The following is a 25653-nucleotide window of genomic DNA, read 5'->3' as shown; positions in this document are numbered from 1 at the left end:
TACAATATCCTACATCCAACAACAAACAACAACAATCAGTTGATAACAATAACATCCACTTTATGATATTTATTACAAAGGAAGGGAGGAGTGTTGGATGGGGATAGAGGACGACTTGTCCATTGTTGTGTGAAGTTATTGATCAATCGATCAAACTAATAGTGATAACTACCATTTCCATGACCATTACTACTGGATACTGTTACGTCTTTGGTACTCAGTTGACCTCCTTTGTGTTGCTGCTCAAGCCATGGATACTTTGAGTTGTACTGTGCCAATGCCTCTTGGTAGGATTGTTCGAATTGCTTGGCCGACTCAAACTTGGCGCCGCCAATCAGTGCCTTGGGGAAGCACTCCTCGCACACTTTGACAGGATGTGAGAAGCCCAGATTTAGGATTGTGGACTCGCGTGCACAGCACTTGGAACAGAACACCTTCATGCAGTGACGACAATGATGCTTGCGAACAAACAACGAGAACTTCTCCTTGCATTGATTGCAATTCTTGACCTGTTCATCGTCTTCCCATGGGTGGCGGTAGCTGACATCGGGTGGAAGTGGGGCGCTGGGTGGCTGGGGCGGCAGCGTTGAATAGAGGAACTGTGGCGCAAACACTGTGAGTGGCAGTGTGACGACGAGATCCAGTGCGCCTGGAATGTCAAACTCCACCTCGACCTGGTAGACGGAGCGAATGTGCTCGCCAATCGACGACGAGGGCTTGATGTGCACGGGGATGCTGAACGGCAGGTATCGCTTGCCATAGAAGCATGGAGGTACACCGTCGTACTCTTGTTTGTAGACCTGTTTGTTCAATGTTCGATAATAGAGGTGTGCTCGAAGCTCGATGCGTTGTGACACCTTGATTGATATACGACGTGTTTCCTTGATTGATGTGTTGTTGATCTTGACCTTGTTGACGAGTGTCTCTCCGGGGTAGTAGACATTCTTGTTCATCCACACTTGTGCCACCAGCTTGCCCTTGGTCAGCAGGAAGGACTTGCGATTCTCAGCATAGTTTGGCTTGACCAGATCGTTGCATCTCTCGTTGACGACCAGGCGACTCGTGGCCTTGAGGTCGTGCTTGTGAGCAACGTCCACCGTGGCCTTGACCTTGTACATGATCGTGCCCTGGTAGTTGCCTGTGGCGTCCTTGCCCTCCTCGCTGAATGTGCCGGGTAGGGTGGGTGGCAGCTGATACTGAAAGGGGAATGAGTAGTGGCCTGGGTTGACAATGCCCTGCTGAGGATATACGCATATCGATGAGCGGAAGAACTCTTTGTTCTCACGATGATCGATCAATTTCTGTACGGTTCGCTTGTCATTGCCCTCGCCCTCTGTCTCTAGACGATGCTCTTGCAGCCAGACTCGCTCGAAGCCTTTGAACTTGGCCAGCACGCCCTTTGCATTGAAGGGAATGTGACAATCTAGTTCGACTGTGCCACTGACCGTATCGCCACCGACATACGACGTCTGATTCAGTACTATCCATATCTTATTGCGACTGGCATCGATGTGAGTGTGGCTTGTCTGTGCATGTGTTTCGTCAAACAAAGTAGTTGGGGCGTTTGGGGCCACAGGGGCTGGCCTCGAGTCTCCAGGCCATCCCGCCAATATATTTGAAGGTGGTGTAGAGCTATATGACATTCCTACTAATATATATATAATTGTACAACAAATATTAATGTTTGCAGATAGTTATAAGGTCTAATGATGAATGAATGAATGAAAGAATGAATGATGGGGAGCTCTCAAAGGTCAAAAGTTTTAATGAAAAAACGTTGAAAATCGATATTTTGCAACTTTCAACGAACCTTTTTGCATCTGCAAAAGTTCAAAAAAGTGAGTTAATCCCAATCACATCACGAAGCCAGCAGCCTTACACTGTCCAGGTACTTGATGATCTCCATGTTGGCAACAGGATTAGTTGATATGGCAACTTGCTTGAGGTGATCCAGTTGCTCTTTGCTTGGTTTTGCTGTTTGTACATAGTATTGTATTACTTCCAGTTGTCCATGATTAATGGCCATGCTGATATGATTGATTCTCCACTCTGGATACACATTGCGATGTATATAATCAATGAGTTGTACCCTGCCATACTTGTAGGCATTGATCACATGGTCCTCCGAGTATTCCTGATCGGGCTTGGCTATGGACTTTAACTTGCTGTACAACTCTATTGAACCTCTTGAGCATGTTGTCGAGATGGCCGACACCATGAAGCCATCATCAGTGATCAACATATTGTTCTCAAACAGATAGTCCAATGTTTCGTCTTGGCATCCGTGTACGGGCACCCACGTTGGGACCATGTGGTGCGATGCCAGTCCATGCTTGATCAGGAAATCTAAGATATCGATGCGTCCAATGAATGCTGCACATTGCACGCCGGCCTTGTACACTGGCGCCATCTCCTTGACATACTTGATGTTGGCAAACCATTTGTTGATGATCTCAAAGAAGTATGGCACGACCATGAGGCAGGACGACGTGTCGCCCAGTGCTGTGATCACCAAGTTCTTGCCGAGATCATATAGCTGATCGGACTTGTCGGCCTTGAGCAAGTATTGAATGTTGTCTTTGTTCTTGAAGAATTTTGCAATGTTTCCAGGACGCAATGAGAGGCCCGATGGGACCAAGAAGGTCTTGACGACAAAGTCCAAGATCTCTCGATTGCCATGATTCATGGCCATCTCGATCAGATCCTCGCACATTGATGGATAGGTCAGTCTGTGTTTGTACAATGTGGCGATCGTCTCCACCTTGGACGCCTGCATCAACACGAAGAAAAGGTAGAAGTTGTCGGGCGAGGACTGATGGCTGTGTTTGATGAATGGTTCAATATGCTCGGTATTGTTCTGTCGGACAGCAGTTTCAAACATCACCTCAACAGGGATGCTGCCAACGATTGAGTATTGCCTTCTGACATACTGTGTAAACTCCACATCGTCAATGCTGATGGACATGAGATGACGAGCGATTCCATACTGTCTCTCATTGCCTGTGCACATGCGTATCAGGTGCGGCGTGCCTGGTAACATCTCCATGAGAGTGATCAACAACTCCTTTGCTGTCGTCATATTGCCAATGACACATGATTGTGCCTTTAGATTGGCCGACTCGTATGTAAGATGAGTCTGATGCATGTCGTTGATGACAAAGTGCTCAAGCAGTGCAAGACGATGTCGGGTTGTTGGTATGGTTCCGGTGAGCAGTTGTAGACAGAACTTGTATAAGTGTTGTTCGTTGAATTTGTAGTGTGGACTGAGTGATAGTATGGTGGAGAGTTTGAAGTTTGATGTGATCAGCCAGAGGAAGATATCGTCGGGGCTGAGCTTGAGGTCGGGCTGCTCCAACTTGTTGAGACTGGCTGAGTGATACTTGTGCATTGTGAGGAACATGTTGAGCATTGATTCGTTTGAGTGGGTGATGGCCGAGCGGAGGAGAATGCCTATGGTCTCAGCATCCACCAGTTGCCCATCATTGATAACGACGTCGCCACTCTTTATCAGCATGTCCAGAAGTATGTGGGGATGATTGTGTTTACATATTGCTCGTATCAACGTTGTTGTGTCCACATTGAAGTGTGATGGCTTGCACGTTCGTATCAAGTGCTCGAGTATTATGATGTTGCCATTGAATGCGCACCAGTCGATCCAACGTAGATATATATCCTTTGATGTGTGTGGTTGATATGGAGTGGCGGCCATTAGCAATGAAGCCAATGGTTCGCTCGTGACATGTTTACATATGTGCTCAATTGAGTCGTCGGGGAAGTGCAGACGAGGACACTGCGGGCTGTGCGTCAACTTGTCGAGTAGCAATGAATATAAGTTTGATTGTAGTAGTTGAGTGATAGAGGTGCGATCATTGTACTTGATCAAATGATGATTGATTGGTTCTTGAATGAATCGAGATGACAACACCATGTCATGTACATTGAGCTTGTGAACCCAACTGAACAATATACTACGAAGGTATACATTTCCAAGTATAGTCTTCATTCTATCTGTATGTACAACCTCCTCAACTACAACAATGATACTAATATCTTTGACTAAATTAGGATTGTTTAGATCTTGGAGAGAGTGTGTGTGGATTGTTTATGTTTTATTATTCGACAACAACTTCACATGTCATTCATCATTTATCATGTAGCTGTACAGATAATATATGTAAATAATGGTGACCATTATATTTGTAAGTTATAACTAGAAACCCAACCCGAGTTGTAAACAACTACACATATATGATCCTCGTCCAAAGGTTATATCCAAAGAGGATAACATTGGGCTCTCCGAGGATAGATAAAGAATTACTACTACACCATAGTAGCGTAGCCCACCTCCATTGATACCCTTCCAAAGATGTTCCCCTTTGATGAGGTCTAGCGTATCTCCAAGGTAGTCTGTTCATTATCCATCGGAGAGTCCAAAGCTATTCCTCTCGTTGTTGATTAAAAATTGAAGTCCGGAAATTGAACCATAGGACCCAAATTGAACGCGTTCACAGTCGGGCATCGACAAAGTATTTCCGAAAGTGGACATACATCAACATCACTTTAAATATTTACATACATACTCATAATAATACATAACTTGAATAATTCTATAGAATTAATAACAAGAATGAACACCAAGGAATCATTGGAACAAGCAAAGAAGTTGGCAGGATACAAGGCTGTTGATGATTGTCTAAAGAGTGGCCTTAGAGTCGGAATCGGCAGTGGTTCAACTATAAAGTATGTGGTCGATCGCATCAAGGAACTCGGTCTGAATGTCACATGCGTGCCTACATCATTCCAGTCCACCCAGCTGATCGTTCAAGCCGGTCTCACATTGTCCGACCTGTCTCTGACACCCGAGCTCGACATCACAATTGATGGCGCCGACGAGGTCGACCGTGACCTCAACCTGATCAAGGGTGGTGGTGCCTGCCAGCTGCAGGAGAAGGTCGTCGCCTACGCCTCCAAGCAGATGGTCGTCGTCGCCGACTACACCAAGGACAGCGAGCACTTTGGCCAGCAATGGAAGAAGGGTATCCCCATCGAGGTTGTGCCAATGGCCTACGTGCCCGTCATGAAGAAGCTGGCCACCATGTCGCTGCGCCCAGTGCTGCGTATGGCCGTCAACAAGGCCGGCCCAGTCGTCAGTGACAACGGCAACTTCATCATCGACGCCCAGTTCGACACTCTCAACGACGTCCCCGCCATCGCCACCCAGATCAAGATGATCCCAGGTGTTGTCGAGACCGGTCTGTTTGTCAACGTTGCCTGTCGCGCCTACTTTGGTCAGGCTGACGGCACTGTCAAGGAGAGACAGAGATCATAAAGGCTAGCTACTTAGTAGTTGCATCATCTAAAGATAGAACTTTGGTTGTTTATTCGTCTTCTCACCATCGGCATTATTAGACTGAATAGCCTCGCGCTGCCTCTTGATCTTCTTGGACTGGCGATAGTTCTCGATGACCTTGCTCCTCAAGTTCTCGAATCGCTGCTTCTGTATATCGTCTCTGCGCTGTTGCAGTCGCAGCTGCTCCCTGGCGGCCTTCTGCTCGTCGTCCTCCTCCTCGCCATTGTTGGCCTGCTGCTGCTGCCACAGGTAGCTTCTCTGTGCCGACGCCTTGGAGTTGGCCAGCTTCTTGGCGGCCAGATCCTTTATGGCGGGCAGTGTTGGTGGGCGTTCGGCTTGCTCGCCAAACTTCAGATCATCCTTCAGCTCTGAGAAGTCCTTCACTCTTCGCTTCTTTGTCGCGCCACCATTCTGTTGTTGTTGCTCCTGTTGCACCTGTTGTTCATCAAACTCATCCTCGTCATCACTATCAATGCCCAATCTCTTCTCCTTCTTCTTCAGCTTCTCTGTTAGCTTCTTCTCCTTCATGAACCTGTGATTGAGTGTGGACATGCATGGTTAGATCTCGCTCGCTCGCAATCAATCAATCAAATAAACTACATACTCCTTCCTCTTCTGATAGGTCGTTGACTTCTTCCTCTTATCCTCTACAATCTCGTTGAATAGACGCTTCTTGTACTTGGTGATGGATTCTCCCTTCATTTGTTGGATGTTCTTGAGGTTGTCCTCGGGAGCATCGCTCTTTGCCTTGGCCTCGGCATCGATCGTCTTGATCTTCTCGCCCTTCTTTCTCTTCTTTCTCTTCTTCTTGTCAGTGTCGGCATGCTCCTCCTCTCCCTCCTCATCCTCCAACAACTCTGAGTTTGGCTTTGGTGCTCTCATTCCAAGCATAACCTCCAACTTGTACTTCTCCTCCTTATAATCAGTCTCTGCGTCATGTCCAGCCTTCTTGGCATCCTCCTTATCTTGTTGTTTCTTTGTCTTCTTGCTCTTTTTGTCAATGATCGTTGTTTGTTCATCATCGCCGTCAACTTTGGTCTCATCTTCAGTCGCTTCAGTTGATGCGGCGGTCGTGGTAGTTGTTGTTGTCGTTGTCGTAGTGGTCGCGTTGGGTGCGGGCAATCCCAGCTTCTCTCTGAGCTCCCTCTGTTCGCGCTCTCTCTCATTCTGCTCCTTTTGTAACTTCTTTAGTTGATTATTCTTCTCATGTTGCTTCTGTCTCATCTTCTTCTTATCCTCTATTGATTTAATCAATTGTTGTGCCTCCATCATTGTCTTTAAAGTAGAAGATACACCTGAATCCTTTCGACCCTTATATGGTTTATCCTTTCCAGCCAAAAGATTCTTCAATGGTTTTCTATTGCAATCTGGATCGCATGCCTTTAGTCTAGTATTTGCTCCAATAGTCATGACTATAGTATTATATTATATTAATTATCTCTTTGTTGATTGAGGCGAGTAAATGAATGAAAGATAATGTGGGGATTTCGTCGTCGACTTTGTCGTTTTTTGGAACTTTTGTTTCAAATTGAAACTTTTGGAACTCACTCATTCATTCATTCTTTGATCGACACGTATACAACTTCTCCATCTTGTTGTAATAATAATAATACATGAATGAAGGATAGATGGATGATGATATTATAGCCACAACACTTCGATCTAATATTGAAGCTTGTTTGGCATTGGATCAATGTTTGAGATCAACATTGGGTCCTTATGGAAGAGACAAGTTGATAGTGGATGAACATGGTGATTATATAGTATCAAATGATGGCGCTACTATATTAAGATATCTACAAGTCAAACATCCGGCCACCAAACTATTAATATCATTGGCCAAGGCTCAGGATGATACTGTTGGCGATGGCACAACCTCTGTCGTCCTACTCACCTGCGCACTCCTCCAATGTGCCCTTCGCTATCTCAATCCAATGTCCATTCATCCAAGACAGATACAGAATGTATGCTTGACATCACTTGTTCAATCACTCAATCACTTACTTACTCACTCAATAAAACATAGGGATACCAAGTTGCGTTGGATCTGGCATTGAAGATGATCAAGGATATTGAGGTACCGATTCCTTGGAAGGAGGATGAAGAGAGGGCAAGACAGATGATGTATGATATTGCATTGACATCGATATCATCAAAGATATTGGCACGATTCAAGGAACACTTTGCTCGGCTTGGTGTCGACGCCATCATGAGACTGGGCACAACACAACTCAATCAAGACAGGATCAAAGTGATCGCCATCAATGGCAACTCAATGATGGAGTCCAAGTTGGTGGACGGTGTCCTATTGCGCTACCCACCATCCAACGACAGCGAACGCAGACGTACAACATCTCGTTGTTTGATGACCCATGACCCAAAAGATGGATACCGCGTTGCAGTCGGCAAGCTACAACTCCAAAAGTTGCAGTCTGAGATGCACTCGGTCAAGGAGTCGCTGGGACAAGGTGGAGGCAGCGCCAGCGCCAGCTTCCAGCAACAGGAGCAAGCCATGCTCAAGGCCAAGATCCAACCGCTACTCAATCTGCACGCCAACGTCATTGTTAGCGACACAGACATCCCGGCATACCTGGACAGTGTGCTTGAGGAACATGGCATTGACTACTTCTGCATCTCAGACTCTGCTGAGTTGGAAGTGATCGCGGCCAATCTGGCTGCGCCACTGCTTTATGATATCAAAGGTGTGACTGATGAGATGCTGGCACGTCCCAAGGCGATCGAACTCGTGGCCATTGGTGACGATTCATTCTTGCAGATTACAGGCGTGGAGAGATCTAATGCCGCCACAGTCATCATCAGGTCACCAACAGATACCATGTCCCAGGAGTGTGTTCGGTCCTTCAAGGACATGCTCAACATCCTATTTGCATCCCTACACAATCCATTCGTTATTGGGTAAGAGTAACCTCCTCGCCTCACTCACCATCACAACCAACTAACCCATCATGTTGCTTATATAGTGGTGGAGGATGCGTCTTCATGTACATTGCCAACAGACTGCGGACAAGTCTCAAAGGTACCTCCAACGAGAAGTTGCAAGTTGTCGTTGGGGAGTATGCCAATGCCCTGGAATCAATCCCCGCACTCCTAACTCATAATGGTATGATGTCCATCACTTTGGAAATGATCAAACACTCATTCCTGTCGCTCTCACTCAATCATATGTAGCTGGCTTTGATAGTTTGTCGACTATGACTAGATTGAAGACACTACATGCAGTAGGAGATGGAGATAATAGATGGAAAGGTGTCAACTTGGACAATGGAGAGATAGTGGATATGTTTGTCGAGTTGGATGTCAAGGAGCCGTCTTTCTTGTTGACAAACATACTCACGTTGGCAACACGTGCCGCTCAGATGATTCTGCGAATCAACTCAAACATATTGATTGAACCTAGGGTTGCATTCCGTCCGCCTGGAACCGAAAGGACACCAACATCAGCTTCGTCGTCCACCTCAACCGACAATGACTATTCTTAGTCTTTAGCACTTTGTGGATCCTTTGTGGAATTGTCGTGTCAAGATCATGGATCGTGGCTGAAGCGTGTGCGACCTACCCTTGGCAATTGTAACCGGATCAAGTTTATCATCAACTTGGAGCCATCGTCATCAAGAGAGAGAATGGACATATATGTCCTGGTCATGTCAACATCAACATCAACATCACATGCTAGCCTGGCCTGGTTTGTTAGTGTGTGATCGATGGCTGGAGTATTGGATCGTCGCACTAACAAACCCCCCGCTTCGACAATGATTCCGGACCATAGTACTAGTAGAGCGAATGGTAAAGAGAGTGTGAAAGAGGGAGAGAGATTGTAAGATGCCATCCAATTCTAAATCGAGCAATGGATCAATGAGATTGGCCTTTAACCAATTAGTTCGATCAATATACAAATGCTGACATTCGATTGGTTCATCAGCGTCTGCGCCAACAACAACATCACATCACAACAGAACATCACAACAGAATGGAGGTGAGGTGAGGTGGAAATTTCATTGTCACCAACATCCAGACTCTCTGTCCTGTCTCCCTCATTCTCTCATTCTCTCATTCTCTCAAGCAATCAAGACATCCAATCAATCAATCGGACAGTCAGTCCGTTCCAACAACCCCCGATCAATCAACTCCTTTAATAGGTATTTTAAGACAACAACCTTCAAGTACATACCCGTCGTTGTCGTCGGTAGAAGATACATAGCCTTGAGCATTGCAATGTATTTATATCACTTCAATCACATCACTCTCGCTCCACCTATCCCTCACCCCAGTCATGTGAGTGATCACACACCCTTTCGCCAGTCGACTCAACTTCACATATCTTACCACACACTCAATCAATCAATCAATCACACACTCACTCACACACTCACCAATCACACACTCCAGGACAATATATATACCACTCTGTTGTAGACTATCATGTGACATTGTTGATGTCGATGGACACTATTGTGTGTCTGATTGTGTGTTAGGTGTGTGTGTTCTAACAATCAATCAATACAGACTTGAAGTAAGAAAGGAAGGAAGTGGATTGGATTGATTGGTGGATGGACGTATGGATAGTATAAGGCGTCCTCGGAGACGGAATGAAGGAAGGAAGGATGATAGGAGGGAATGAAGGAAGGATAGAAGTGTTGTTGTATGGCACCGTTTATTTTTAACATCCACCTGACGCCAGTGTTAGTCTAATCATTCGATCGTTTATCCTGTTGTTGTTGTTGTACAGTTAATTAATTAATAGGCTTTATTTATCACCTACCTTACTAGGTTAACAAAATCACCAAACCATTCCATATTTCCTGCCGGTGTTTATCCGTATCACATATACCACATCATTCAATCAATCAGTCAACTTCAACCTTCCAAAGTTAAACCAGTGTGTTCCTTCATTTGCCATTTCCGTGTATCCGTGTCTCTGTTGTCTCAACTCAATCATTCAATCCATCAATCAATCAAATAATCCGTGTGCTAGCTTAGATCATTATCCACTTTGTCCTCAATCAATCAATCAATCATTCAATCAGTCAACCTATCCATACTTTCATATCAACTTACCTTTGATCAACCAACTTCCAAAGACTTGGACAAACATAGACTCAATCAATGTCACATCATCACATTAGAAAGAAGAGTAATGGTACTCCATTGACATCCTCTGGTGAGGGTATAACACCATCATCACCAGCCAGAAGAAAAGAGAAAGAGATAGTTAGAATTGGAGATTATGTAAGTCCACTCAAACTCATACCTCAAACTCAAACTAATATCTCAAACTCACACAAACAACTTGTCACACTCTTTTAGAATCTAGGAGAGAAGATTGGAAAAGGTGCTTATGGACAGGTGTACAAAGGATTACATACGAGGACAGGTGACTTTGTCGCGATCAAACAGATTGATAGAGTTAGAATCGATAATAATACTCTGTGTTCGGTCAAGACTGAGGTGGAGATCTTGCAGCGCCTCAGCCACAGACACATCGTCAAGGTGTTTGGCTGCGTCGAGACACCAACACACTTCAACTTCATCCTAGAGTACGTGGAAAATGGCAGTTTGCGCGACGTTCTCGAGAAGTTTGGCCCACTCAGCGAGGAGCTGGCAGTGCTCTACCTGTACCAGCTGCTCAACGGCCTGTGCTACCTGCACTCGCATCGTATAATTCATCGCGATATCAAGTGCTCCAACATCCTGATCACCAAGGAAGGCGTCATCAAGTTGGCCGACTTTGGCGTGGCCAGTCAGCTCAGCGACGAGGTGCAGCTGCGCTACTCGGTCGTCGGCACACCATATTGGATGGCGCCCGAGGCCATCCAAATATCCGGTCAATCATCGTCCAGTGATATCTGGTCACTGGCCTGTACATTAATCGAGATGATCACTGGTAATCCACCTTATTACAGTCTTCAACCAATGTCCGCCATGTTCAAAATTGTTCAAGACCCTCATCCGCCCTACCCCACAGGCATCTCCAAAGAGATGGAAGACTTCCTCAACCTATCATTCGAGAAGGATCCAACCCTGCGACCACCCGCAACCGAACTACTCAAGCATCCATTATTCGAGAGAATCAATCATGTATGTAATTGTGTGTGAATGAGGGTGGAATGATTCCGTCCCATAAATTAACATTTACCCCCACTTGATCAATCAATCTAGCAACTACCAACATACTCTGAATTACAAGATACACTTAGAACTTTGAATGGAAGATCAAGATTGAGAGGATCATTGGTGTCGATTGATTGGCATCATCATCATAAGGATGGCGCTGGACATGTGAGGATGGGCAGTGGCAGCGGCAGCTCGGCGGCCGGCTCACGTCTGGACGACGACAACCACTCCAAGATGCAACAGACCATTATCGAGCAAGGCAAGACCATTGAGAAGATGGCCGAGGAGATCAAGGCGCTGAAAGATCAGTTGCAGGAGAAGCCCTTCATGGAGGAGCAGCAGTTCTACCGCGAGTACTTCATGGCGCTGGCCATCTCGGTAAAGGTCAACCAATGCTACCTGGGCAAGAACTACGACCAGATCTCTCTGCAGATATTATACGAGCGAGCGCGCCAACAAGAGATACCATGGTATGGATTGATGGACTGGGTGCCCAAACAGATCATACTCAAGGAAGACAGTGGCGGCGCACACACCATGGTCAATACTGCGCCGATCGAGGTAGCAGGCAAGCCACATCACAAAGGCAATCGACTGACCAGGAAGTTTGGCGGTATACTCCATCTTCAGCCACCTGTAAAGAATGCTTCCTAATAATAATAAAGTAGTAATAATCATACTAATTATTATTTATAATATTATCAATGTATGTTTGTTGGTTTGGCGCCTGGATCTTGGACCYTTGGACCTTGGACCTTAGATTGGCCCCTTTGTCCATCGATTGGTGAATATACTTTTGTGTAGAGGTCTTCATTCGATAAGTTGCTTATCTGAATAGATTACTCTTTGTAAAATAAAGGGCATGAGACTTGTTCAAAAATAAAATTCAAAATGGTGTGAAAGACAGGACCAAGGGCCCATTTTTCACGTGAGAAAATCAGATATTTTAATAGAATGGGGTCCTTTAAGCCCACGTCTCTTTATGTTTTGTTGAGGTGTGTTTACGATGATGATGACCAATTACTGATCGAAATATCATGGGGGTCACCTCCGACCAACAAACAATTTATCTTGTACAAGACTAGGTGGTGACCTGAGGCGTATTAGTCAGCAGTCAGTTCGGGTTCTCCTTTGGACCTCCGCTGCCATGGAACATCTTGGGCTGAAGATGAGGCGGTTAGGTCGGCACAATCAATGTAAAGGTAGATAGATACTTTCAAAAAGGTAGTAAAGGGCACTACCTAGATTGAAAGGTAGGGTCCGATTTGATTGCGGTGTTGTTGTCCATGTTGACCTTTTGCACATTGACTTGTACCTTGATACCATTCATACATACTTCCATTCAATCATTCAATCAAATATATATATACATATTTATCAACGATGACAGGACAACAGACAGTGTTGATATTGGCGTTGTTGGTGATTGTGACAGCAGCAGCAGGACCTTATGATAGATTAAAGTCATTTTGTCCAATGGCCGGAGACAAGGTGCCCTCGTGTAACTTTTATTACAAGGGTGGATTGAACACATTGGCAGTGTCTTGCGATACCAACAACAATACAATCTCAATCACTCTAAATTGCGCTGTGGTCAATACCAATGCCCAACCAAACTGGGTGACAGACTTCCCCTTATTAAAGTCATTGTATGTTGTTGTCTGTCATGTTGGTGGACTGGCCTGGACTGGCCTGGAATGATCCCATACTTACTTACCCACCCGCTCGCTCGACTCCCATCCAGGTCGATCACTCTGCCATACGCTGCCCTTACTGTTAATGCAACTTTGACAAAGCATACAAACATCAATAATCTGTATGTTACTGGACTAGTTTGATCCATCAATCAATCGATCACCTGACTAACACCAATCATGTGATCACCCATCATCACATTATGTAGTGAGTTGATCTCTGCCTCCTCAATCTACACCGAAGTAACTGATTGGACGACAATGACCAGTTTGCAAACAATGTAAGACAGATGGTTAGTCAGTATGAACATCACCGATACATGAACTTACTCAACAATCAATCAATATAGCTACATTCACAACCATGTTGCCAAGATCCCAACATTGCCAACAACACTTCAAAACTACAAGATTGATATCAGTCCGACATCTGTTGCCACTGTGGACATCCAGACCAGTCTATTCAATCCCAACCTTGTGTCCTTGTAAGCATCGCCACCACCCTCCTATTCATCGCACCACTCACCTGACTAATCAATCAATCAAACTCGCCTCATTCAGCCACTTGGATGCCACTAAGCAACCGATTGCTACACCAGCTTCCTTTACGAAGGACCTGATCACTGCATCCACAAACTTGGAACTATTGTAAGTATCATGTCCTCCGGGATATTGATAACATTTCATCACCTGACCACCCACTCTCTCTAGCCACCTATACACGAAGGGATTCAGCATGGACTTGACAGCTTTCTATAATATTCCATTGGTTTATGACCTGTAACTACCATCAATGCATCAACTCAATGATCCATGGTCTAACAGACACTAACTCAACCAACTTTTAGACAACTGATTGGTGTTAACCCTATTAATCCAGCGATCCCCAAGGCCAGCGATGTAAATTGGGACAACTTGCAGACTTTGTAAGTGAACATGGATAAGAATCAACATGATCTATTGATAGTGACATCAAATCACATGGACTGACAGACTCCACACACACATAGGACCTTGAGCAACATGGGATTGACAGGCAGCTTCGCCTCACTCTTCAGTCTTCCAGTTCTCGAGTCATTGAACTTGGCAAACAATCCAGTATTGACTGGCGAGCTACCATACACAATTGATGAGACTGAACTCCGTCTGCTGTGGCTAAAGAACACCAGTCTTTCTGGCACTGTGCCCAACACTACTCTGGATGGCCGCATCAAGAACCTTGACATCAGGACCACATTGCTTGGAGGACTCCTCCCCACAGCTTTCCTCTGTCTTCCAGCTGATGCCACCAACCCCAACACCAAGGGCAAGATGAAGTATCTCTTTGACGCCGTGTTCCTCAACTACAATGCTACCTACAAGGAGACATGCAGTATGTATCATGGATCCAGGTTGCATGCAAGTACGCACAACTAACATATTCATGTAGACCCCCAGATCACTGGAATTAGCCCAGACCCACTCTCGGTCAACTCATCAATCACTATACTTGGCAATGATATCTTTATTGTTGATGGCGCATACTCTGTTACCATGAACAACACGCAGAACAACATTGTCAATCTTAACTGTGCATCATCAAGTGCTGGCAGCATCACCTGTACCAACGGACTGATCCAAGGTCAAGGCCTTATCGTAATGACCATCGGTGGCAAGGTGACCTCTTACAACTTCACCTATCAAGGTGAGTCATCTGGAACTATTCCATCACTCAATAACTCAATCACTAACTCAATCAATCAATGTAGCACCCTTGATCACTTACGCTACACCATGTCCAACACTTGGTGGATGGATCACACTTGAGGGATACGACTTTATGGATGTTGTCGGATTGCAAGAGGGCTCAGGTATCACTGTGTCAGGCAGAAAGTGCCAGAACATCAAGATCATCACAGACTTTAACAAGGTGACCTGCCTGTTCCCCAAGGGAATCGACTCAGACCTGCCCTTCAACTTTGTCGTCAAGGGCATCACAAGCACTGAGCAGAGCGTCAACTTCTTCTACAACGCACCACATGTCATTGGTTCCGTGGCCATTCCATCCAGCGTTGCCACTCAGTTGAGCATCTCTGGCACAGACTTCTGGGACGACCTGAGCATGATTAACGTCACCATTGGCGGCTCAGTCAACTGCCCCGTCACCTATGTCAACCACTCCATCATCCTGTGCAAATTCCCCAGCACCGAGTATGTCCCAGGCACAATGGAGATCAAGGTCGTCGTCAACGGCCAGCGCTCGCCACCCAACCAGCTGTTCCAGTTCGTCGACGAAAAGATATGTCCAAACGGATGCAACAACCACGGCGTGTGCAGTGTTGCCATCGGATACTGTGTGTGCGAGGCTGGCTTTGCCGGTCCCTCCTGCTCGCAGTCCACTGCCAACTCGACATACAGCACTCTCACTGGCTCTCCAATGCTCACCATCGTATCCAGCGACAACCGCACTCGTCTCCAAGCCTACCTTGGCTCTGTGATTGAGAATGGCGCTGAGACACTCTCGCCCGAGCTCTGGACCCTCAACAAGACCGACGCCTACACCTCTGTCTACTCATGGAGCAACAGGATGGAGGTAGTCATTCGCCAGAACCCAGTCGCCGGCTCAGACAACCTGGGAGGCTCTGCCAACAACTTCCCAGCTCAGAGCTACACCTATGAGCTGCGCTACAAGAACAGCATGTACGTGTCGTCCTCATTGCAGTTCAAGATGATTGTGGCAACTGTGCCACTTGAGTGTGACGCCCCACCCATGACCCTGGCCTACCCATCAGGCTCGCAGCCCAACCAGACTCAGTACCTGCACTGGTCTCTGCTGACCCAGTATGACACCCAGTGGATGAGTCGATATCCCCAGTCAGGCGAGATCAACGGTATCTACGGCTCCGTGCTCACTTCTGTGTTTGCGCAGGAGGGTAGCAGCCAGACATTGTTAATCAATGTGTTCCCAACCCAAGGCAGTGGTGGCTCTGGCGCTGCTGCTGTAAGAGTCACACCCAGCAACACACCAATCAACTCGGCCAACCTGGTCTTTGACTTTGCCGCCTACCAGGCAACAACGTCTCGCGCGCCAGGCAAGACTGACTGCGCCATACCCGACACCACCAAGTCAGACAACAGATGGAAGATTGCTGTTGGAGTGGTTGTAGGTGTTGTCGGTGCAGCACTCATCGGTGGCCTGCTCTTCTACATCCGTAGCCAGCACGTAAAGATCGAGGAGACCAAGCGACTGCTCGATAAGAAGCTTGCTGAGATCAATGGACATTTGTAATCAATCAATCAAACAACTCTAATCAATCAATTCCCATCAACCCTAATCAATCAAACAAACATCGATTGAATAAAGCGACTCGTGTCGTTGTATTAATAATTACATAATGTTGCCTTGCTAGCTTGCTAGCTGTTGAGGTTGCTGCCATTGTTGTGCGCGGCTGCAGTGGTACTCCAAAGACCTGGCAGGGCAAGATTGGACCACGACGATTTGTTCTTGATGGACGGATGGTACTGGATCACCTTGTCCAGGATGTCGTAACGGTGATCAATGATCGAGTGAATGGCTATGTACAGATGCTGAAGCGTACGATTGTGCAACAGACTATCGAGGAATGCGTTGAAGCATTCGTTGGAGACGGATCGTGGCATGGCAAATTGGAGACTGCGCATGTTGGGACACTTGCGAATGACGGACGTGAGCAGGCCACACGTGCCATTGAACGAGAGATGTGTGACGTGATCAAAGGATGACACGATCGTCTCGTCATTGGTGACCAGACAGCTGAGTGGGCTGAGCTTGACTGTTCCAAGCTTGAGTGAGTGGATGTCGCGTCGGATGGGGATGATGTTTGAGAGACAGAGCGCGAGATGCTGGACCGTGCACGAGCCGTCCTGGAACAGATACTCAAACAGTGGCATCGATCGCTCGTCAATGCTGAAGCAGAGGTTGATGTCCAGTTGCTCCAGCTTGCCATGCTTCTTGAGATATGCCAGCATGCGGTCCATAAATAGATAGTTTGACGTGCGCAGCAGGTATCCAAGGTCGAGCCCACACTGACCGCGCTGCAGCTTGAGCGTCAGCTTGGTGAGACTGGTGAGTGCATGTAGCGCGCCAAAGAAGTGCTCGGCACTCTCGAATGAGTAGCACGACAGTTCAGCCTGGTTGCCCTCGTCCTGCAGCGTGAGCGACGTCAGACTGCTGAGCGAGGGCGTGAACACCGTGTCGAATATGTGCACATAGTCGGTCTCGGGACTGAGTGAGCTGTCGAGCGATCCAACGCCCAGATGCAGATGTGTGAGGCGCGAGTCGTTCTGACTCCGATTCCACTCGCCGAGACGCTGGAGCAATGCCAGCTCGTAGAGATCGCCCTCAAAGTCCACTTGCATCTTTGCCAGATGCAAGTGAGTAATGCCGCCATTGTCCTTGGTGCAGCCATTGTCGACAAAGAAGAACAAGTCCTCGATGGACAGCAGTTCGAGGCGATCGACGTTGGCCATAAGTGCGGGCATCAGTGTGGGCGCGTCGTCCAGCAGCCTGCTCAAATTCTCCAGGTTGTCAATCTGCATTCTCAGCGATCTGATACCGCCAGTGCCCTGTTGGTACAATGAGTAGCGTTGATGTTGCAGTTGCTGAAGACGTTGGAGATGTTGCAGATTGTCCAGCTGCTGGTGCTCACACGACGCACTAGTGTTGAGACTGATTGTAAGAGATGAGAGTGCTGAACGGAATTGCCATGATACAGTGGACAATGAATGATATATCCATTGTCTATACAATGCAATATTACAATCACTGATCAATGGTAATCTACCAACACGTCTATAATCATTCCATAACAATGTTATAATACGTCTTATTAAATATAATGGTATTGTAAATGATTGATTATTATTATTATTATTATTAATATTTGTTGTTGATGATGTAGCATGAGATGATGTCTTTGATTGATTAGTCTTCCTATTCACAGATGACTGTGAAGTCGTTGACATTGTTAACAAAGTGTCAGCTGACATCATATAACCTTATTATTATTATTAATTTTAGAGATATAGAGAGAAGTGTAATGTATAATACATGACCTTGTTGGATACCATTGCTTTCAATTGTCCGGCCAGCCGATGACCAATCGATGTTACATCATCTCTCTCTTTGTTTAGACACCAACAACAATAAACATCAACGACTTGGAGAAAGGTGTGTTTGTTCTTCGCGAACCCCACAATACTAGGTTCGGAAGCTTGACATCCTTGTACAATTTTGATGAAATTGGCAATTCTGGAAGTTTCGTGTGGTTTCATGATCGTTGTGTCCCGATGCAAGAAGGGAAGTATTTTTGCAAAAGACCCTGAAGGAGAAGACAAACACAACCCAACCAATCATCGATCATGACTCTACAACGTGATTCCCGGATAGACAGAGTTATATTTATATTACTAGAACCTTATTTCCATTCAACTGTCAATCATTCATTCATTCATCTCGGGAATCTGCTTGTCGAATCCTGGATTTGAATGACGAACAGGCCTCTAGGTTGATCGATACACCCATCCATCCTGGGAGGTTGTTATTTTATTTGGCAAGGTTTAATAATCCTGTGATGATGGATGTTACACCTTCACCAAGTACGAAGCCAGATGCAACGATGATCATGTAGTCATTGAATGAGTTGACGCGGTATCGCTTCCAGACGAATTGGACTAGTGAACCAATGCATCGCGGGATGATGTAGTTGGGTGTAATGTACATGCCAATGGCAATACCAATGCCACTGGGAAGGTATGGCTCCCAGCTGGGGAACACTGCCTCCAGTATCGGGATGATCGACACTAGGCCACCAAACACAATGCAGAATGGCAGCACGTGGTCACCCAGCGAGCCGCCATTGACTAGTCGTGCCATGCTCAGCCACACTCCTGAGCTCGGTGAGTTGATCGTACCTACCGAGCTGTACAGTTTGAACGCCGCCACGGCAAAGAAGATAGAGAAGAACGAGCCAATCAGCTGGCCGTAGAACTGTGTTCTCGGCGACGCCTTGAGCAGATGTCCAGTCTTGAGGTCCTGCAGCATGTCGCCTGCTTGTTGTCCACCGGCCTCGGCAATGGCACCGGCGACCAGGTTGGACACGATGTTTTTGGGCGCGACGAATGCAAACAGAATCTGTGATATCTTGCCAATGCCTGTGACGGGGTTCATGTCAGTGACACCGAGCGCACGCACAGCCAGAACACTGGTAAGCAGCGCAACGAGCACCGCCAACAGTGTTTGGTAGGCGGCCACGTCGAATAGTGGCGAGATGATCGCCACACAACTGATGGTGGAGATGACGAGTCCAATGATCCACCACTTGTTTGGTACGCGCTGATTGATTGGCGCAGGGTCGTCCGACGACTTGATGACCGTCCTCTTGATGTAGCCAAACTTGACAAGCAGCTGTTGAGTCATCAACACCAACAGAGACACGATCGACTGCGACAGCATGATGAACAGGGCAATCCAGAGCAACCAGCCCTTTGCGCCGTTTGTCACATCAAGTGGTTTGCCAGGTGCCCATCCCCTGTCATGTGCAATTGGTCCAAGTATCGCCCATCCCAGTATCAATCCAACAAACATCGATGCTCCTGTCTTTGGTCCCATAATCATTCCTTGGCCTACATAACTAAGGGCTAATCGTTTGATTGAATGGTAAGGTGTGAGTGAGTGAGTGAGGTGTGATGGTCGCGCTGGCGATACATACATGGTGTAAGCTTCCAGGCCCATGTGTTTGCAAGATATGTTCCAAAGATTGGCAGTCCAGAAAGGATGGGGAAGAAGAATGACATGAATTTGTACAATGCAGATGCGGCGAATGATATGAAGAGGACTTTGTACTTGGTGTTGAAGTTGGTTGGACGTGGGAATCCCTGGTCCTCCTCGAGGTCCGACGACGACAACGACGTGGACGAAGACATGACATTGGCGCCAGTGGTCAACGGCTCGTCTTCGCGACTGTTGTGCCGACTCCTTGTGCTGATGTCTGTCTCCTCATGCTTGAGCAACAGTTCTTCGCTCACTTGGCTGTCGTCCAACTCATGCAACACTGATATCATCTGTGCGGTGGCAGTGCCTGATGGGAACTTTAGCTTCTCGACCAAGATCGTCTGGCGTCGCAGTGGCACGGCAAAGAACACGCCAAAGAAGGCCAGTGCGAACGACCACAGCGTCAGTCCCCACCACGAGAAGTAGATGGGCAGCTCGACGTCGGCGGCATGTGATGAGCTCGATGTGCCCGGCACGGGCGTGACAGTTGTGTTGTGCTCCTGATGCCACAGGATCTCGAGGGCGGGGATCACGCCAATGAATCCTCCGGCCAGGGGCATGGTGGCAGTGGCCACGGCCACCGTCTGTAACAATACATTCTCCAGATAGTTGAACTTCCTGGTGAGCCTCTTCTCAACCATCCTAAACGCCAAGAAGCCCAACAAAGTAGACTGCAACGAGCCCATCGTAATCCAATCCGCTTGCAATCCAAAGTACATATTACTAAATGACATTAATCCACCAACTATAACTCCACCTGCTATTGCTCTAAACTACTCCCGAGTATGTGTCAGTCGACTTTGATTGATTGATTGATTGAGTGAATGATATAGACATACAGTGAACTGAGGCAGATCTTTGTGTTTGTCAATGATGTCATCAGAGTCGGCATCATCACCTCGAGGTTTGAGATGGTTATCATGTGTTGAACCAAGTTGTATATTATCATCATAGTTGTCATCGTCGCCATCTCCAGCGTTCAATATCGCACCAGTCTCCTCTTCATCATCATCCATCTTATTAATATTATCGTCGTTGTTATCTCTGTCTTCTAAACCGACATGATCAATGTCGTCCCTTTCCATATATATCTATATTATTATTTATTACTTATAGTATTGTGTATGAATAAATGATTGACGCCAGTTCATTCATTCATTCATTTTAATGAGTCGACTTTGGTTGGATCGTTAAGGTGTGACAATCTTGGCAAGATTGTCACATTCCACCGAATATGGAACGTTGTTCTGAACCATTCATGTTGTTTTTATTCTTTTCTTTCATTTTTATGCAATATCTTCGTCAGAACAATACCCAATGTTGTATCTTCAGATAACAATACACTCTTTGAACAACTAATAGCAGATTAATACAAACAGTTAATAATTTTTGTGATGTTGCTACACATAATTAGAGACACTTATACCAAAATGGAGAGTTACTATTCATTCATTAAGTTGATAATAGTGTTTTGTTTGTTGATAGTATCGATATTATTTTGATAGATCTCAAGGTTATAGATTCGTAATCAGGGAATGGATATATCAGGTGATCCTGCCCATTAGGACAAACATGGGTCTGTATTATGGACTTGAACATGAACAAAGGGGGTGGGTGTTGGTCAAAAGGAAGGCCATCCCGCTCTCCGACATGTCTCCATTCCCCCCTAATCTCTGATGGCGACACCATCCACAGATGTATAAAAATCAACTTTATGCATTGTTTTGGTTGTGGCATTGGTTCCCAACTATCTCTTACAGGTCAACCATGATAATAGTATAAGTTATATCATCGTCTACGGATCACTCATTCACTCATTCACATTACACATTACAACATATATATAACCAATGTCTTGTATATCTTTACAAAGTACCTTGGTATTGACACTCGTATTGCTTTGCGGGTTGTCAACTTCAACATGGACCGATACCATCTATCGAGGAACATGTAGATTCTCACACAAGTACTCCAATGATCAACTACTCAACAATGCCACTGCTCGTAAGGAGTACGTTCAATCAGTACTGCACTATGAAGGAAATGTATGAATGAATGAACATGCATCAATCACCATCACATAACTAACTTAACATGTTACACTCAATCATCATCATTAGTTCCACTCACATATGAATGGTATCAATGTATTCTCTGGTATGACAATCGATGGATGTAAGTTGGATCCAGTGACTGGTAATACGACCAGCCCAAGGAGGTACACTGCAGCCAGCAAGGAGTCGTTGCATCTTTCAATGTTGGCATTGGCACTCAATGGTCCAACGGCCGAAGGCTACGACCCTCTGGACTACTTCCATTACCCAATCAACTTGACTGCGACCGAGCGCAAGCTGATCCACACTGGTGACAATCGTGTAGACAACGTACTCGTCACTGCCTACCGCAAGATGGACACACTGGAGCGCTTCAACGCCCAGCAGCCAGGCTACGGTGGATACGTCCCCTGGAGTGGCGTCAATGACAATGGCCTGGACAACGATACTCAGACCGACACGTCGGTCCCATCACTGGACAATGGTGAGATGGTCTGGGGCATCTACGCTGTGGCCCATGTTTTGAAGCAGAAGTACCCTGATCACGCCCAGCTGGCCACTCGCTATCGCAACTACTTTGACTTGCTCGCCAACAATGCCATCACGGTCTTCTTGAACCGCACCAGCTTCTACTTTGCAATGTCGGCAGTCGTTGGCGCCAACAATGTCAGTGTCGCCAAGAACACCTATCGCTCGGACGGCATATACTCCTCTTCGGGACCCTTTGAGGGCGAGCTGTTTGCAGTGTTTGCCGACATCTTTGGCAAGTGGGAGAACCCGACACAGCGCGACAGCACCTGGGACCTGTCCCTCTACAAACTGAACTGGACCATCCCAGCCGGTGTGATCACCGTGCAGCGCGGATGGACATACTCAAGCCACGAGGCCTGGAAGTACATCATGATGCCCTACCAGAGCGTGCCCATCCAGGCGCGCATCCTGGCCAACTGCGAAAAAGCCCGCACCTGGTTCTCCACGCTCAGTGGCTACCCCGGCCTGTTTGCCGCGTCCTACAACTCGACACTCAACTACGTAACCAGCGTCGGCATTGCCAACCTGTCTCGCGCGAGCATAGACTACAACGACTTCTACACACCATACGGCGCATTCCCCGTGCTGATGGCCAATCACTCGGTCGGACTGGTGTGGTACAACAACATGCTCAAGGGACCAGCGATGCAGGGCCCCTACGGCTCGACAGAGTCGGGTACCAACGATGGCAAGGCCGTGGCCAACATCATGTCATGGGATACCAAGGGACCTTCGGTGATCGCCATGCTCGGTGGCATTGGAGACATTGTCAAGGAGGCGCTGGTAGGCGATCGCAAGTACCAAATGTTCTTTGATAGGATCAACAGCAGCTACACAGCACAGATGCCCTATATGGTTGGCGATAATGTACCATATGGAATGCCCCCACCTCCCGCACCAGATGCCACTGCTCACTACACCTTGTGTGATGACTATGTTGCCCCACCTCCGTCAACTGGAATTGTTTTGCGACCGTCTATCAACCTGGTCATCATCTCTGTATTATTATTGTTATTGCTCTCCTACACATCTTGATTGTTTGATTGAGTCGTCAAGATCATTCAAATAAAAGGATAATTATAATTGCTCATTTATTATTTATTATTGATTGATTGGTTGGTTGATTGATTGATTGGTTGATTGATTGGTTGTGTTGAGTGTATTATTACTAGGTATGGGAAGTTGATCATCACTCCATGATCGTGGGTAATCAACCTTCGATGAGGGAACATTTGTGGACAAGGTAGTTCTCGTAGGCTTCATAGACAAATGACATCCATAGATCGGTTTTGCCATGGTAAGCAGCAATTCCAATCTTCTCCTTTTGGCCTCTGGTCTTGTTGGTGAGATTGATTCCTTGCTTCCTGAGCCCGTTGATGAGGACATACTCACAGCCTAGTGCCATCAATTCAGAGCTTTCAGTATTTAGTCTAACGACACAGAGCCTTGTTTCTATAAGTATATCTATGATTCTCTGTTTCTTATCGCTGAGGTTTGTCTTCTCTTCTCTGGCCTCCTGCAAATGTTCCAAATGACGTCCSGTTTTTGCCCTTGCCTACATAGAAGATGGCGCCAGTAAACTTGTCAATGGTATCCAACGGTTGCCTAGTATCAATCATGAGATAGTTGAAGAAAATGCCAGTTGATCCTGCTGCTCCATATAATTGATAGAATCCAGCAAACCATTTCCTGCAAGTGCTCATTATATTGCTCTCATCCTCTGGTTTCTGTTTGATGTGGTCCTTGAGGTGACGAACCTTGGGGTAAACTTCGACATACTGTTGACAATGAATACAATGTTCGTTGAAAGGCCATTTGTTATTGTTGTCGTATAAATGGTATTCATCGTTGATCAACTCGCCATATCCTGAAGCTGTACCAAACAATACACGACCCTTTCTTTGGATACAATTGGTGCAACTCTCTGATTGATAGTCTGTTTCGAGAATATCAAAGGCTTCGTATGGGTCATGGATATCGGATTTGCCATGGCAAATGAGTTGAGCAATCTTATTGATGATGGTTTTTTTATAATTGCTATTTCTTTTAGTCTTCTCCTCATCCCTCCATCTAGTATAATCATCCTTGAGTTCAAGTACATCTGTTCTGATGTTAGCCTCACTCTCCTGGATATCTATAAACCAATCTTTTACGAGTCCCATCTAATTATTATTATGATTAAAATATATATTATTATAACTAATACTATAACAATGAATGATTATATGTTTAGTAAACCTCTCATTAAAAGTATCAATGTGATCTTCAAAAATCATCAATAAAATTAAATATTAAATTAACACCCACCTGAGGTATTCGGAATTTCAGGGGGTAATTTCTCTGTGGGGATATTTGTGCGTGAATGATGAAGGTTACAGGTCTGAGATAGTTGTAGACGTGATTCATTTAATTAATTTCCCAAATTATTAAACAAACAGATAATATTGTTGTTCTATAGATCATATACTATCTAATCATATATAATATATCTTATACAAATATAATTATACGATCATTTTGATATCATCTACATGTACTATTATTACGAGCATTTTTAAGACATGTCAGGCGTACCTCTTAGAAATACTCCAACCAGGATACAGAAAAAGGACTATAAAGAGAGAATGGAGGAAGTCTTTAAGGAATTGCACGAGGATAATACAATACAACATAAACAGTTGGCACTAAAGTATGATGTCAGGCCAAGCGATATATCCAAGGCATTGGCCAACAATGGCATCCCATCTACCAAGCGACTATTGGAGGCGGAGCAAGAGGATATGCTTGTCAAGGAGATAGAGATGTCGTTTGCACATTACAAGCCAATGACAAAGAGACAGGTGTTGACTCGAGTTGTGGAGATGTTCACTGAGCGAACAGGAACAAGCAGAGACAAATTGCCATCGGATGACTGGTGGAAGGAGTTCAAGAAGAGACATCCAACTCTAAAGTTGAGGAAACTCAAACAGCAAGATCTTGTGCGTATGAACGCCGAGCGCAAGGCATCACTTAATGAGTTTAGAGAGACCATCATGAAGTTCATCCTGGAAAAAGGCATCGAACAGGATAACGTGATCAACATTACGAGAAAGGTGTTGTGTT

The 25653-nt window shown here is 45.9% G+C and overlaps 12 protein-coding genes across 12 annotated transcripts; 6 read left to right on the top strand and 6 right to left on the bottom strand.

Moving 5' to 3' along the window:
- Nucleotides 1-155: 155 nt before the first annotated feature.
- Nucleotides 156-1643, bottom strand: SAMD00019534_085160 (hypothetical protein; the record flags this gene model as incomplete). The annotated part of the gene is made up of 1 exon (XM_012896407.1): nucleotides 156-1643. One exon carries the CDS (start codon nucleotides 1641-1643, stop codon nucleotides 156-158), a length of 1488 nt encoding a protein of 495 aa, XP_012751861.1.
- Nucleotides 1644-1858: 215 nt separating this feature from the next.
- On the bottom strand, nucleotides 1859-3709 carry SAMD00019534_085150 (hypothetical protein; the record flags this gene model as incomplete). Its single annotated transcript, XM_012896406.1, has 3 exons — nucleotides 1859-1964; nucleotides 2100-2819; nucleotides 2931-3709. The coding sequence occupies 3 exons, from the start codon at nucleotides 3707-3709 to the stop codon at nucleotides 1859-1861; spliced, it is 1605 nt and encodes a 534-aa protein (XP_012751860.1).
- Nucleotides 3710-4585: 876 nt separating this feature from the next.
- Nucleotides 4586-5323, top strand: SAMD00019534_085140 (hypothetical protein; the record flags this gene model as incomplete). The annotated part of the gene is made up of 1 exon (XM_012896405.1): nucleotides 4586-5323. A coding segment is annotated over one exon (738 nt), but the record flags the coding sequence as incomplete, so codon positions are not given.
- A 33-nt stretch (nucleotides 5324-5356) lies between these two features.
- SAMD00019534_085130 (hypothetical protein) lies at nucleotides 5357-6622 on the bottom strand (the record flags this gene model as incomplete). Its single annotated transcript, XM_012896404.1, has 2 exons — nucleotides 5357-5882; nucleotides 5955-6622. 2 exons carry the CDS (start codon nucleotides 6620-6622, stop codon nucleotides 5357-5359), a joined length of 1194 nt encoding a protein of 397 aa, XP_012751858.1.
- Nucleotides 6623-6978: 356 nt separating this feature from the next.
- On the top strand, nucleotides 6979-8850 carry SAMD00019534_085120 (hypothetical protein; the record flags this gene model as incomplete). Its single annotated transcript, XM_012896403.1, has 4 exons — nucleotides 6979-7314; nucleotides 7377-8266; nucleotides 8332-8471; nucleotides 8540-8850. The coding sequence occupies 4 exons, from the start codon at nucleotides 6979-6981 to the stop codon at nucleotides 8848-8850; spliced, it is 1677 nt and encodes a 558-aa protein (XP_012751857.1).
- Nucleotides 8851-10143: 1293 nt separating this feature from the next.
- On the top strand, nucleotides 10144-12127 carry SAMD00019534_085110 (hypothetical protein; the record flags this gene model as incomplete). Its single annotated transcript, XM_012896402.1, has 2 exons — nucleotides 10144-10491; nucleotides 11654-12127. Coding segments are annotated over 2 exons (822 nt in total), but the record flags the coding sequence as incomplete, so codon positions are not given.
- An 831-nt stretch (nucleotides 12128-12958) lies between these two features.
- SAMD00019534_085100 (hypothetical protein) lies at nucleotides 12959-16444 on the top strand (the record flags this gene model as incomplete). Its single annotated transcript, XM_012896401.1, has 10 exons — nucleotides 12959-13131; nucleotides 13227-13298; nucleotides 13386-13457; nucleotides 13527-13661; nucleotides 13738-13824; nucleotides 13888-13956; nucleotides 14025-14102; nucleotides 14187-14548; nucleotides 14606-14860; nucleotides 14925-16444. The coding sequence occupies 10 exons, from the start codon at nucleotides 12959-12961 to the stop codon at nucleotides 16442-16444; spliced, it is 2823 nt and encodes a 940-aa protein (XP_012751855.1).
- Nucleotides 16445-16569: 125 nt separating this feature from the next.
- On the bottom strand, nucleotides 16570-17733 carry SAMD00019534_085090 (hypothetical protein; the record flags this gene model as incomplete). Its single annotated transcript, XM_012896400.1, has 1 exon — nucleotides 16570-17733. The coding sequence occupies one exon, from the start codon at nucleotides 17731-17733 to the stop codon at nucleotides 16570-16572; it is 1164 nt and encodes a 387-aa protein (XP_012751854.1).
- A 1006-nt stretch (nucleotides 17734-18739) lies between these two features.
- On the bottom strand, nucleotides 18740-20982 carry SAMD00019534_085080 (hypothetical protein; the record flags this gene model as incomplete). Its single annotated transcript, XM_012896399.1, has 3 exons — nucleotides 18740-19833; nucleotides 19905-20739; nucleotides 20806-20982. The coding sequence occupies 3 exons, from the start codon at nucleotides 20980-20982 to the stop codon at nucleotides 18740-18742; spliced, it is 2106 nt and encodes a 701-aa protein (XP_012751853.1).
- Nucleotides 20983-21816: 834 nt separating this feature from the next.
- Nucleotides 21817-23586, top strand: SAMD00019534_085070 (hypothetical protein; the record flags this gene model as incomplete). Its single annotated transcript, XM_012896398.1, has 2 exons — nucleotides 21817-22011; nucleotides 22087-23586. 2 exons carry the CDS (start codon nucleotides 21817-21819, stop codon nucleotides 23584-23586), a joined length of 1695 nt encoding a protein of 564 aa, XP_012751852.1.
- Nucleotides 23587-24032: 446 nt separating this feature from the next.
- On the bottom strand, nucleotides 24033-24713 carry SAMD00019534_085060 (hypothetical protein; the record flags this gene model as incomplete). Its single annotated transcript, XM_012896397.1, has 1 exon — nucleotides 24033-24713. One exon carries the CDS (start codon nucleotides 24711-24713, stop codon nucleotides 24033-24035), a length of 681 nt encoding a protein of 226 aa, XP_012751851.1.
- A 462-nt stretch (nucleotides 24714-25175) lies between these two features.
- SAMD00019534_085040 (hypothetical protein) lies at nucleotides 25176-25535 on the top strand (the record flags this gene model as incomplete). The annotated part of the gene is made up of 1 exon (XM_012896396.1): nucleotides 25176-25535. A coding segment is annotated over one exon (360 nt), but the record flags the coding sequence as incomplete, so codon positions are not given.
- Nucleotides 25536-25653: the final 118 nt, after the last annotated feature.

This window comes from Acytostelium subglobosum (assembly GCF_000787575.1).
Source record: "Acytostelium subglobosum LB1 DNA, scaffold: scaffold18, whole genome shotgun sequence".
Taxonomy (NCBI): Eukaryota; Evosea; class Eumycetozoa; order Acytosteliales; family Acytosteliaceae; genus Acytostelium; species Acytostelium subglobosum.
This window is presented reverse-complemented; position numbering and strand designations above follow the sequence as displayed.